We start from the raw sequence: 14,609 nt of genomic DNA on the forward strand, positions 1-14,609 counted from the left end.
AGAGAACCACGGAGGGGCAGCCAAAGGCCCATGTTGTCCAGCCTCTGCCCATCACTTTCTGCCCAGATGATGGAGCATTTATACCAGGGTTTCACAACCTCAGCACTCATGACGTCTTGGGCCAGATGACTGATTGTCATGGCAGCTGCCCTGTGTGTCGTAGGATGTTGAATAGCCTCTACCCACTGGATGCCAGTAGCAGCCTCTCCACCAGACCCCAGTTTGACAACCAAAAATGTCTCTAGACTTTGCCAAATGTCCCCTGGGGGGGCAAAAATCTCTCCTGGCTGAGAAGCATGGATTTATTCCAGATGGAAGGTGCTCAGAACCTCCTGTGTTGAAAAGCAGTGCCCAAATATTGCCTTTCCGTGAATTTGTTCTCCCTCCCACCCCACGCTGACCCACGTTGCCCAGCCTTACTTTGCTCCGCACCCCCAGCCCCGCTGTAGCTGATCTCTCTTGTCTCCTGTGATTCCCTGGCTTATCACACATCACCTCTGAGCCTTCATAGAGGCAGGTGCACTCCAGCCGGCTGCCTGTCGGTCTCATTTATCCTGCACGTGCCAGCCCCTCGTCCTCCGTCCTTCGCGGTCTGTTGTATGCTCCACAGTCTGTCTGCCCTCCTTTGCGGTGTTCCCACCAGGTGGGGAGTTCCTGGGGAAGCAGAGATCCCATCACAGGTCGCCCGTGTGCTCCTCACATGCCCGGCACACTGGGAGGTAGACAGGACATGCTGATGGCAGAAACCATGAAAGTGACATACAGTCACTCTCCTCCTTTGGCTGAGGTCTTGACCACTCTCAGGAGTTGGGCTGTTATATCCGTCTCCCTGTCTTGCGCCCTGTGGGCCACAGCTGACTCTGGGGGAGCCCGGAGCCCAGGTTGGCGATGACTTCATTAACTCATCTCTGCCCTCCTGCAGGCTCCCTGGCCATGAAGGTGTGCAGGAAGGACTCCTTAGCCATCAAACTCAGCAACAGGCCCTCCAAGCGAGAGCTGGAAGAAAAGAACATCCTTCCCCGCCAGACGGACGAGGAGCGACTAGAGCTGCGGCAGCAGATTGGCACCAAGCTCACCAGGTAGGTCAGGGGCTCCCTTGGACTGTTTGAGGTGCACTCGAAATCTCACTCTCTTTGAAAAGCCTGTGGCCGTGTTTGCGGTCCTCATGGAGTGAGCACGATGTAAAACATAATTTTATCCTGATGGTTTTAATAGCATAAAAATATAAGGTGGCACTCTAAGAATAATCCCAAATTGGGAGAAGGGAGCAGAAACAAGTAAAATGACGTCCAGTGTTAAGGCTGTTGTTGTGTACTCACTAAGTCACGTTTGACTCTTCGCAGCTCCGTGGACTGCAGCCCGCCAGGCTGCCCAGTCCTTCACTGTCTCCCAGAGCTTGCTCGAATTCATGTCCATTGAGTCAGTGATGCCATCCAACCATCTCATCCTCTGTCGTCCCTTTCTCCTCCTGCCCTCAGTCTTTCCCAGCATCAGGGTCTTTTCCAGTGAGGTGGCTCTTCACATCCTGTGACCACAGCACTGGAGCTTCAGCATCAGTCCTTCCAATGAATATTCAGGATTGATTTCCTTTGGATTGACTAGTTTGATATCCTTGCAGTTGAAGGGATTCTCTAGAGTCTTCTCCAGCACCACAATTCAAAAGCATCAATTCTTTGGCACTCAGCCTTCTTTATGGTCCAACTCTCACATCTGTACGTGAGTTTCTACCTAAAAATGCAAAAATAGTGTTCTTCTAAAAATGTTTTCTCATTGATGCTATTGGGCAGACTCTCCTAAACCTCAGTCATTTGAATGCTTTGATAATGAATAACTATTTCAACTTACCGTTATTTGAGAGGTGTGGGCTGCCCTTCAGACATGAACACAGTCAGCTGGGTATGTGTTGCTCTGCCTTATGTATACAGACTCGGCCAGGTGCAGAGAACCAGGGGCCCAACATGGCCATCCACTGGGGTATGTGGTAGATGAAATAGAGCTGGAACTTAAATTTATTTTACATCATTCTTTTTTTGAGTCAATCATGTCTGTATTATACATATATACCATGCTGCTGCTGCTGCTGCTAAGTCGCTTCAGTCATGGCCGACTCTTTGTGACCCCATGGACTGCAGCCTACCAGGCTCCTCTGTCCATGGGATTTTCCAGGCAAGAGTACTGGAGTGGGGTGCCATTGCCTTCTCCGTATATATCATGCAGTAGTACTTATACATAACTTATAGATAAAGAAATGGCATATGTAGGGGTATGTGCTTTAAAAATTAAATTGAGTTCTCTGAAAGGTTCAAATCCGCAGGTCTGAGGGTCCTGTCTCATAGCCACGTGAGCAGGTCTTTTTCTCTCCAGGAACCTCTAGTCCGTGGAAATGTAGAGACCTCAGGACACTCCTTCGCCCCTCCAGAGCCCCCTAGATGCAAGGTGCCACTGCTTTCTCTCTGGGTCTGGGCACTTCAACATGAACCCTAGGAGGTGGTCAGCCTGCGTGATCTTGGCTATCCAATCCACCTTTAGTTCCCTTCATTTACCAACCTTTTTACTCCCCTAAGATTAGTAGTCAGCCCACATAGTTCCATTTTATTTATTTGAAATCCATCTTACCCCACTCCAGCCCCCCAAAAAAATCGTAATTTAAAAAATCAGATATGGAGCCATGCTTCTCTGTGTTCATAGTGAGGGTGACCTCTTGATCAGCCAGAGGACAGCTGATCTGGTCCTGCTTCACTTCTCAGCTTGGAGTGTTGATTGACTGAAGTAAACCTCCCCTCCTCCGCCACCTAGAAGGCGGTTCGCGGGCCCATTGGAACAGGATTTTGAGGGACCAAATAGAAGTCTGATGCCTGAAGGAGTCATTCTTTTGCTTCAGAAACATCCTTTAGAAAGTGAATCATTCCGTAAGTCACCAAGACTACTTATTTAAAAAAAATTTTTTTATTATGGTACAAGTCACTTAGTATATAACATATTATTTTAACCATATTTAACTGGCACTAAGTACATTCACATTGTTGTATAACTCTCTCCATCATCCATCTCCTGACTTTTTCACCCTCCTAAACTGAAACTCTGACCCCCTTTAAAAACTAACTCCCCATTCTCCCCTACTCCCTTGCTCCTGGCGTCTACCAGTGTACTTTCTGACTCTGTGAATTTGACTGTTCTAGGTACCTCGTACAAGGACTACTGATTTTAAGAGAAAGGAGCTCAGACTCAAACAGGATCTGTTCATAGTTACTCAGGGCCTCCTCTGAGGAACAGCCAGCTTTTCAGACCCCGCTGCCCATTGCTGTCCAACTGAGACCACCTCCTCAGTCCCCTCCAGCACTTCTGCATGCTTTGGATCATATAGGGGAAGAAAAAGCCTGGGAAGGAGGATAAAATGGGAGATGCCTTGCAGTACACGTAGGCACGAAATTAACCTCAAGAATAAATGAAGATTTGAGCAATCTGCCTCCCTGACACTTGTTCCCCTAAAACATCTCTTCACCCTTAATACATCACCGTTAGGAAATACCCATTTAGGGAAGCCTTGGAAACCTTGCCTGGGTTGGAAAGGATGTTTCTCCCTGTGATGTGCTTTTCCTAGACTAGAGTAGCTGGTGATTCAGGCCACTCACCTATGCTTCTTCCCAGTGATCAAAGGAGATGCTGACTTTATTTCAGCCACTGAGAGTATTCACTTTCTAGGGCCACCATAACAAAGTACCACTAGCTGAGTGGCTTACCCATCAGAACCGTATGGTCTCACCGTCTGGAGCCTGCATGTCTGAAATCAGAGTGTCAGCAGGGTTGGTTCCTTCTGAGGGCTGTGGGGGAGAATGTTCCAGACCCCTCCCTGGTTCTGGTGGTTCACAGACAGTCTTTAGCCTTCCTTGGCTTGTAGATGTAGCATCCTGATCTCTGCCTTCATCTTCCATCAGCATTCTCCTTGCTGTGTGTGTCTCCCCACATTTCGCCTTTTTAGAAGGAAACCAGTCATCTTAGATTCAGACCCAACCCTCGTCAACTTGTGTTAACTTGATTACCTCTTAAAAGACCCTGTCTCCAAATAAGCTCACACTCTGAGGTATTGGAGATTGGACCTGGACCTCAATACTGTGTTTTCAGTGTGTTTATCTGGCCACGTTGGGTCTTGGCCGCAGCATGCAGGATCTTCATTGCCTCGTGCTAGATCTTCCCTTGCAGCACACAGACTCTCCAGTTGCAGCCTGCGGTCTCTGGTTGTGGTGTGTGGGCTTGGTACTTCAGCAGTTGCAGCACAGGGACTCTAGTTGTGGCACGTGGGCTCCAGAGTGCTTGGGCTCGGTAGTTGTAGCCTGTGGACTTAATTGCTACACAGTATGTGGGCTCTTAGTTCCCCGACTAGGGATTGAACCCGAGTCCCCTGCACTACAGGGTGGAATCTTAACCACTGGCCTACTAGAGAAGTCCCAGGACCTCAGCATTTGTATTTTGGGGAAATGCAATTCAAACCATACCAGTTGGGGAAGCATAAAGTGTGTCTACCTAGAAAAGGAGCCAGAAACTCAAATGCATGCCCAGAGCCAGGTAGGTATTGAGCATAAGGAAAGCAGGCAGTTCTGATATTATCAAGGTGTGCTGGAAACTGGGGTGAGATGAAAAGTCCACCCTTTATCAAAAGGGGTCGCCACTCTTCAGCTTCAGCCCCTGGTTGTTGTGGAGAAATGAAGAACCATTTATCTGATATTATGAAAAAACATCTGAATTTTTTTTTTAATGAAAATTTCAAATTTTTTTAACATTGTACAGACCGAGCATGGATTAAATTTAGCCCCAGGATCATGTCTCAGCCTGTGCCCCTGGATTTAATTTCTGACCTGGAAATCATAGTGTTTGCTGTGTACAGGATAGTCCTAAATGCTATGGGCATGCGCTATACACTTTGATGACATGAGACTGAATTCTTCAGTGTGTGATAAATGTGGACATGTGTGTGTGTCTGTGTTGTTCAGTCACTCAGTCATGTCCAACTCTTGGCAACCCCATGACTGCAGCATGCCAGGCCTCCCTGTCCTTTGCTATGTCCTAGAGTTTGCACAGACTCATGTCCATTGAATCAGTGATGCCATCCAACCATCTCATCCTCTGTTGTTCCCTTCTCCTCCTGCCTTCAATCTTTCCCAGCATCAGAGTCTTTTCCAATGAGTTAGCTCTTCGAATCAGGTGGCCAATCTACTGGTGCTTCAGCTTCAGCATCAGTTCTTTCAATGAAGATTTAGGACTGATTTCGTTGAGGATGGGCTTACCTCATAGCTCAGTGGTAAAGAATCCGCCTGCAATGCAGGAGACCTGGATGTGATCCCTTGGTTGGGAAGATCCCCTGGAGAAGGGAAAGGCTATCTACTCCAGTATTCTGGCCTGGAGAATGTCATGGACTGTATAGTCCATGGGGTCACAAAGAGTTGGATGCAACTGAGTGACTTTTACTCACTTCTTTTAGGATTGACTGGTTTGGTCTTGCAGTACAAGGGACTCTCAAGAATCTTCTGCAGCACCACAGTTCAAAAGCATCAATTCTTTGGTGCTCAGCCCTCTTTATTATCCAAATCTGACATCCGTACATGACTACTGGAAAAAGCCATAGCTTTGACTAGACGGACCTTTGTCAGTAAAGTGATGTCTCTGCTTTTTAATGGGCTTCCCTGATAGCTCAGTTGGTAAAGAATCTGCCTGCAATGCAGGAGACCCCGATTCGTCAGAAGGATCTGCTGGAGAAGGGATAGGCTACCCACTCCAGTATTCTTGGGCTTCCCTTGTGGCTCAGCTGGGTAAAGAATCTGCCTACAATGTGGGAGACGTGGGTTCAATCCCTAGGTTGGGAAGATCCCCTGGAGAAGGGAAAGGCTACCCACTGCAGTATTCCAGCCTGGAGAGTTCCATGGACTGTATAGACCATGGGGCTGCAAAGAGTCGGACGCGACTGAGTGACTTTCACTTTCACTTCTTTTTAATATGCTGTCTAGCTTTGTCATAGCTTTTCTTCCAAGGAGCAAGTGTCTTTTAATTTCATAGCTGCAGTCCACACTGTCCACAGTGATTTTTGAGCCCAGGAAAATAGTCTATTTCCATACCCATCTGTTTGCCTTGAAGTGATAGGACTGGATGCCATAATCTTAGTTTTTTGAACGTTGAGTTTTAAACCAGACTTTTTCACTCTCCTCTTTCACCCTCATCAAGAGGCTCTTTAGCTCCTCTTCCTTTCTGCCATTGAGGTGGTGTCATCTGCATATCTGAGGTTATTGCTATTTCTCCCAGCAATCTTGATTCCAGCTTGTGCTTCATCCAGCCCGGCATTTCACATGATGCACTCTGCATATAAGTTAAATAAACAGGGTGACAATATACAGCCTTGACGTACTCCTTTCCCCGTTATGAACTAGTTCATTGTTCCAAATCTGTAGCAACTGGGAATTAGCATCTTCTAGGATCCCAATTAATTTGAATGGGGTTATGGGGATTAATCACTAAAGAAATATACTGTATCCCTAAAAAAAACTTTTGACTCAGCTCTCTGTCTTTCAGGACTTTGTAGTCAGTTGGTTTTCAGAATATTTGTCATTGACTGTGGAAGAATACGTTAAGATGAATGAAGAAATTGGTTGAAATAGCTGTAGCTGCTTTTTTTCCTTAATGTGTATGAGTCTCAGAATCAGAAGGATTTAAGGGTAAAGAACGGTCATTGTTGACAGTTTGAATCTGTGCCTATGGCCTGAGATCCAGTACCATGCATCACGGGGCATCAGATGTAGGAGCCCCCTTTGAAAATTACCAGAATTCTCCCTCTTGCCTCCTGCTTGGTACTTACCGTTGTCATCTCTCTCTCTCTCTCTCTTTTTTTACTGTTTCCTTTTATTTATTTATTTGGCTGCCCCAGGTCTTGGTTGCAGCGTGCAGAATCTTTGATCTTCGTTGCAGAATCTTTAGTTGTGGCATGTGGGGTCTGGTTCCCAGAGCAGGGATTGAACCCAGGCCCGCTGCCCTGGGAGCACGGAGTCTTAGCCACTGGACCACCAGCGAGGTCCTTGCTCCCTTTTAAAAAGCTGTTGTCTTTACACTGACAGGGGTGTGGGGAATGAGATAGGGGAGGTGGGGAATGACGCCCTGATCATTCCCATGAAACCTAACGTGTTATTTTCTCTTATGTAGAATTGAATATGCTAGAAATAGAGAGTATTCTAAATCTGTATTTTATGCTCCTAAGTAGTTCACACTACAGGCAGAATATAAAATAATATATACAGAGGATTATGTGCGGCTTTAAATCGTCATATAATGTTCAAGGGAGAAACTTGAAATCCATTTTTCATGCTCGTAGCACAGGCAATAAAAGCAGTATTAAACCCTGCCTTCTGACTGGAGCTTGCATACTGTTTACAGTTTGGGAAAATCAGCATTAGGAGTCTAGTTCCAAGGTGGCAAATGGCATCTCCCCCAGACCTAAGGGCTGATGCCGAGTGTAAGCTGGCACCTTCTCAGGCCAGGTAATTTCTGCTGTTGCAAAAAAAACACTTTCTAAAAATAGGAATAACAATCAAAGGCTCTAGGAATTCAGTTCAACTTTGGCTGACTTGAGGGTGCCCTAAACACACATCCCTGTGAATCACTTGATAGAAAGAGGGGAGGAAAATAGACTTGAGTGAAGTTTTGAAGGAGCTTCCTCATGCATCTGGCCTTGCAGCCTTGCAGCAGCAGTCGCATCCTCCTCTTCACCACTTGGGCTGTGATGAGGGATAGAGTGGAGAGGAGACCACAGGGGAGCGGGAAGAGGGCATGGATATCCACTCGCCTTCACATCTGCAACGCCTGGGTGGGAATGGCTCAGGTTAGTGGGCTTTTTCTGTGGATTCTGAGCCCTCCTCTAAACAAAACTGAAATTAGATACCAGCCACCAAGCTGCAACTGAGTGATTGGAATAAGCTAAATCTGGGCAAAATATGATGGGAATGGAGTTATTGAATCCTGCAGCATTTGCATAACAAACTCGTGGAATCTTCGAGCAGCTCAGCTGCTTTCAGATCATTTGACACCTCCCATTAACTCACTGTGCAAAGTAGACAATCTTCTCTAAAAGCCCTTCAGAAAGGCTGACATCTTGTGAAAGGTGCTGAGTTGAGTCAAGGCTACAGCACAACCCGACGATGGAAAGTTAAGGGAAGCTGCACATTGGTTTTATGTTAATTTCAATGAATGGTTCAGACATTGTCCTGAGAAAGATTTAAGTGAGGTGTGTTGGGGGGAGGTGGAATAAAACTTCAGGACCCTGTGAGTAGAGGTTGTGGCATTGAGGCGTGAGCCACACCCATCATGAAAAGTGAAAGTCACTCTGTCTTGTCTGACTCTTTGCAACCCCATAGACTGTACGGTCCATGGAATTCTCCAGGCCAGAATACTGGAGTGGGTAGCCATTCCCTTTGCCAGGGGATCTTCCCAACCCAGGGATCAAACCCAGGTCTCCCGCATTGCAGGCACATTCTTTACCAGTTGAGCCACCAGGGAAGCCACACCTGTCATAGATATCGCCAACTTGGGTCCTTGAATTCTGTAATCAATAGAAGCCGATTAAGAGGCCAGATGAGAGGTTCAGGCAAGCCTTTACTGGGACTCACGCTGCACCCATGGGGAGCGAAAACAAGTAACAGGTGCCAAAGTGGGGGCCGAGCTGGTTCCTTAAATGGGATGAGGGTAGGTTGGACTAGAGGAGTGGTTTAGGTGGTTTACTTACCCTCTTGGTGGTGCTGTGTGCAGGGCTCATGCCCAGGACCCTGCTTGGGCTCCCAGCACCTCTGAGATGGAGGTTGATTTGTGGCCCTTTGTATCTTGTTCCCAGTTGCCCCAGCTGAGCATGCATGCAGTTACTTTCAGTCCCTGATAGTTTCTTTGTATGCTGTTGCTGGAGGAGATGTTTGTCCAGGTGTAGGTGTAAGCGCAAGCGCTCGGTTACAGGGTTGCAGGTCCCAGCCGGTCTCACAGGGACCCACAGCTGCTGAACGTGTCTCAGAGCCTTGCAGAGACATCTGCAGCCTTGCCCTCTTGTCTCAGCCTCCAGCTGTTAAGAAATGCAGTGAAGACTGAGTTCTTGCCATCCTGTTGCCAGAGATGAGCCCTGACAGTGTGCCTGTGTGTGCGTGTGTGTGTAGGGGAGGAGTCAGTTTGCAGGCTCCACACTGGATGTCAAGGAACAAAGCCACGTCTGTAGGGCCCTTCCAGCGCTCTGCACTTAGGACTCACAGCTGCCCTGGTCACCTGTGCAATTTCCAGCAATATAGCAAGTGTGTAGGACCAGAGAGCTGCTTTTTGTCCAGCAGAAATAGAATCCAAATTAGGGTTTAAAACTTGCAGAGGGTTTTTTTTTTAAAAAGTGGCCATGATTGGAGGATGGGGAGTCTTGGGTTTTTCTGTTTGTTTTGTTGTTTTTTTTGTGCGGGGTGGCGGGAGAGGGTGGTGGGGGTGGTGGCCACACCATGCACCACGTGGGGTCTTAGTTCCCCAACCAGGGCTTGAACCTGCACATTGGAAGGTGTGAGTCATTGCATTGGAAGCTCAGAGTCTTAACCACTGCACCACCGGGGAAGTCCCTGGTGGTTGTTTTTTTTAATATGTTTTTTAAATGGCTGATTATTCTAGCGGCTTTTCAAATTCAGGGCATAGAGGGGCAGGAAGAGTACAGCTGTCTTCAGCTGCAGACCAAGCAGAGAAGGGGCGAGTCCTGAGTTGGCTGCTTTGTTGTTGTTCAGTCGCTCAGTCGTGTCCGACTCTGCGACCCCAGGAACTGCAGCACGCCAGGCTTCTCTGTCCTTCATTACTTCCCTGAGCTTGTTCAAACTCATGTCCATTGAGTCGGTGATGCCATCCAACCATCCCATCCTCTGTCATCCCCTTCTCCTCTTGCCCTCAATTTTTCCCAGCATCAGGGTCTTTTCCATTGAGTCAGTTCTTTGCATCAGGTGGCCAAAGGATTGGATCTTCAGCTTCAGCATCAGTCCTTCCAATGATATTCAGGGTTGATTTCCTTTAGGATTGACTGGTTTGATCTCCTCTCAGTCCAAGGAACTCTCAAGAGTCTTCTCCAGCACCGCAGTTCAAAAGCATCAATTCTTTGACACTCAGCCGCCTGTATGGTCCAACTCTCACACCCATACATGACTACTGGAAAAACCATAGCTTTGTCTATAGTATGGACCTTTGTCAGCAAAGTGATGTCTCTGCTTTTTAATATACTGTCTAGGTTTGTCATAGCTATTCTTCCAAGGAGCAAGAGTCTTAATTTCATGGCTGCAGTCACCATCCACATTGATTTTGAAGCCCAAGAAAATGAAATCTGACACTGTTCCCATGTTTTCTCCATCTATTTGCCATGAAGTGATAAGACCAGGTGCCATGATCTTAGTTTTTTGAATGTTGAGTTTTAAACCAGCTTTTTTCAGTATCCTCTTTCACCTTTATCAAGAAGCTCTTTCGTTCCTCTTCGCCTTCTGCCATTAGAGTGGTGTCATTTGCATTTTGTTGATATTTCAAGTAGGCTGCTGATGGCCGCATTCTAAGAGGTTTCTCTTCACCCGGAAGTTAGATAAAGGAAGGGCTTTTAGTTCTCCATGGGTTTTCCTCCTGCTCGTGACTAGGGTCATCTGCAATGATGATTCTTGTTTGTCGTTCATCTTAGCCAATGTCAGAAAGAAAGACCCTGTTTCTCAGAATATTTGGCTAAGAAAGAGATATGTATGTTTAGAGACGACCTCTCGGGGTGATGGTCCTGACATAACATTGTCTAAGACTTTGGAGCCTTTGCTGTTGAGAAAATGCTCTCCCAGCCACACTTCATCTGACCGCCTTCTCCCCAACCCTGCCAAGGTGGCTGCAGTTGGGACTCTGTTCTTGTAGGTGAGGAAACTGAGCTGTGAACTTTAGAGATAGTGAGCAGCAAAGAGAAACACACCTTTCAAATCCAGAACCTTCTATTTTAAGCCAACATGCTGAGAACAACATTTAGTTTGGTTTCGTTTTTGTGTAGCAGTGGGTGCCTATGGTTGGGGATTGTGTGGGAGGGTGGAGTCCTGAACCAGTGGCTCAGGCTCATGGGAGCAATCGTGCTCACGGGAGAGATAAGCCATGGAAAGAAGAAGGAATAGGAGATGTTCTTCCATCTTGGATTGAACTGGGCTCTGTCTTGCATTTCAGTAGCTCTGTCCATAATCAGTGGGCTTCTTTGATGGCTCAGATGGTAAAGAATCTGCCTGCCAGCGCAGGAGACCCAGGTTCAATCCCTGGGCAGGAAGATCCCCTGGAGAAGGGTATGGCAACTCCAGGATTCTTGGGGCTTCCCTGAAATGAGTAGGGAGACCTGAAACACTGGACGTCGAGGTTTGGCTCTTGAGGCACTGGTACCTGATGCAGGGTGAGAAGCAGTGTGCGTGGTTCCCACAGCATGGTCCCTGGCGCACCAGCATCACCTGGAAAAATGCAGGTTTTCAGGGTCCGCCCAGACTCTGAATCAGAGGATGGGGCCCAGAAATCTGCTTTTTAACAAGCTTGGTTCTAGTGCACACTGCAGTCTGGGAAGCAGTGGTGCAGTAGAGAGCAATCAAAGACTGTGAAGCCAGGCCTGAGAGGGACAGCTCCATCTTTTAACTAGTCAGGTTCCTAGCGAGCCTTAGTTTCTCTCCCTTTAAGACTGACTTTCCACTCACCGTCATCTAGGAGCACTAGACGAGTAATTCTCCACACTGAGGTAGATAATGAATGCTAGTCCCTTCTCTCTCACTGTGAAGCTGAATGCCGTATTATGCTAGACTTGTTATTCAGAATAAGTAATGCTAGCTGCCCTACCAGACAAAGCCTGAATTCCAGTGGTTCAAGCCATTAAAAGTGTGTGTTTCACTGGAGTAAAGCCTAACATGGGTCAGGTAGCTTCTATCCGTATATTCATCACGTGCTTCTAGAATCCACGGCTCCAGCATCTCCATAGCCAGGGAAGACGGCGTCGTCAATACACCCATCACTTCTCCTAGTCCAATAAGCAGAACAAGCCTCATTTTTTTCCACAATGGGCTTTGTACCTGTATCACAAGGAGGCTGTTTGTGAGTTTCTTCACTCCTTTCACAACTGCATTTTCTGGATGTGAAGAAATAATAGAGCACTTTAGAGCTGCCACGGACATTCACATATCACCACCTCTAACATCCTTCATTTTACAGTTAAAGAAACTGAGATCAGAAGAAATTAAGGGGCTAGCCAAGTTCACATAGTTATCTGGTTATACTGGGATCTGAAACCAAGACTTCTGACCCCAGCCAGTGCTAAAATTAATACCATCAGGAAGAGGAGAAATGAATTCACTTCTCACTGGAAGAAACAAGCCAGTTATTTGTTGGAAAGTAAAACAAGTCATAGGCCTTAGCTGATTTTCTCAATTCCTGTCTGAAAGAGAAATGACTCAAAAGTTTTGGATTAAATCCTTAAGAAACATCTTCAGAAATCAAAAAGCCCATGAGTAAGGAATCCTTGAATTCTCTCACGGGTGGTTTCTTTCACGGGCATCGTTTCCTGGTCTGTCCCATGTTGCTAAAGGAACATTTAAATAAAGTGCCCATGTGAAAGAGAGGTCCCTGTCTTTCTAGTTACTCACAGCTGGGAAAGTCTTATTAGTAACTTTGAAGACTGAGAAGGCACTTGAGAAGACTCTCTCTCTGATGCCTTAGTTTGGGGTTGGTCTATTCTAGCGATTCTGGCATTCAGATGATAAATGAAGCTCTAGTCATTTATACTTAAGAAGATTTTTTTGTTCTTTGCTTCAGTGGTGAAGTTGGCATTTCTGGTCTCCAGAATAATTTCCGTGGTATGTAGCCCTCTTTCTGCCTCATCCACCAAATCTGGCCACCGGTTTGGCTGTCAGTGACTTTTCTGCAGCTCTCCTATTAGTGCTGGCATGTAATCCTGAATATTTAAATAGCAGAAGTGGATTACAACTGAGATGTTTGCAGTATACCAGTTTTTCATGGGTCCCCGCACCGTCTTTGTTTACTGGCAAAAAAAAAAAAAACCCTCTCATGCAAAATGCTAATAAGAGTAATTCATTTTATTTATCTTCATTATATCCATTTCCCTCTTCTTGGTTTCGAATGCAAAGATTTTTTATAATAGCCTTGAAAATTGCATATATGCTAATAACTAAACGGTAATTTTTGACAGAATATAAACAGGAAAAATCACCATCCAAAGACCCAAACCCTGGAAAATCGCTTTTCCCTCTGATTCTGAAGGCAATTCCTTTGAAATACAAGTGAATGCGCTTCTATTTTAGGAAGTGTGATCATGAAAATTTTATGCTCTATGCCCACTGAACCATTAAAACAATAGTTCTTCAAAACGGGCAGCCTTGTTAGTGCCTTTGGGGAAAAAAAGTAGGCAGACGGATAAACACGGTGCTGACAGGTAATCGGGATGTCGGAGGGAATTGTGCCCGCAGTGAGCGCAGGCCTGCTTTGGACGTGGTGATTCCTGGTGTGGTTGTTGTTTAGTCTCTGGAGTCGTGTCCGACTCTTCGACCCCGTGGACTGTAGCCCACCAGGCTGCTCTGTTCATGGGATTTCCCAGGCAAGAATACTAGAGGGAGTTACCATTTCCTTCTCCAGGGGATCTTCCTGGGCCAGGGAGCAGACCCATGTCTCCTGCGTTGGCAGGTGGATTCTTTACCACTGAGCCATGGGGGGATGCTTGTCTTCATGTTATAACTTAGTAGGCTCCCTCTTGAAAGATGCTGAGACAGGTTCATTAAAATGCGACTCTGCAGAGCTGCCCTCCCCAAATGTGGTTGGACCGATGAGTCTGCCATCTGCATATTCCACCCCGCACAGCCCAGGCAACATCCCATCTGAGGGAAGCCCTGGGCATGCCCTCTTGAGTGACCCGGGAGGTGCTTCCTTGAGGTTCGAGGGAGCTGAGTGCGGTGGAGCCTGCCGCGTCCTCGGAGCGTCACTCCATCTCATTTCTGTTGCGTTGTGCTCCCTCTTGACAGTTTTCAATCACACGTAGTAGCCATTTGGGGCCACAACCTGTGCAATCTGATTCTCACCCCACAGTCAACAGCATCACTCGGATGCTCAGGTGTTTCCCATGAAGGAGCTGTAGATTCATGCAACCTTGTCCAAGTCTGAAGCACCATGAAAGTCGGTCAGTTGTGTCCGACTCTTTGTGACCGCATGGACTATACAGTCTATGGAATTCTCCAGGCCAGAATACTGGAGTGGAGCAGCCTTTCCCTTCTCCAGGGGATCTTCCCAACCCAGGTGTCCCACGTGGCAGGTGGATTCTTTACCAGCTGAGCCACAAGGGAAGCCCCTGAAGCACCATATTATGCTAGAAATTATACCAGGGATGAAGTCCGTTCTTTTAAATTCTACTTCCTACTGGAACAAGAAGAAAAGCTACTTCCAGGACACTCAGGTAGCATCGAAAGCAGTGTCGCTCCACTGGTGGCCAGCGTGGAAGGGGCTGGCCCCACACACAGGGTTCAGAGGGAATCATTTTATAGCAGAAGATGGGTGTTGTCCTCAAGAAAGGAAGGCCACACGCCCTG

General features: G+C 46.9%; 1 protein-coding gene across 4 annotated transcripts in view; it reads left to right on the top strand.

The window, feature by feature from the left end:
* The window catches only part of PHACTR1 (phosphatase and actin regulator 1), a 298,473-nt gene that overhangs the window by 262,879 nt on the left and 20,985 nt on the right, over positions 1-14,609 (top strand). For all 4 annotated transcript variants that reach the window (XM_010848777.1, XM_010848778.1, XM_010848774.1 and 1 more), the window contains exon 8: positions 923-1,079. In XM_010848777.1, the coding sequence (XP_010847079.1) occupies positions 923-1,079 (157 nt within the window). The remainder of the gene's footprint in view (positions 1-922; positions 1,080-14,609) is intronic.

This window comes from Bison bison, unplaced genomic scaffold (genome assembly GCF_000754665.1).
Source record: "Bison bison bison isolate TAMUID 2011002044 unplaced genomic scaffold, Bison_UMD1.0 scf7180017864274, whole genome shotgun sequence".
Taxonomy (NCBI): Eukaryota; Metazoa; Chordata; class Mammalia; order Artiodactyla; family Bovidae; genus Bison; species Bison bison.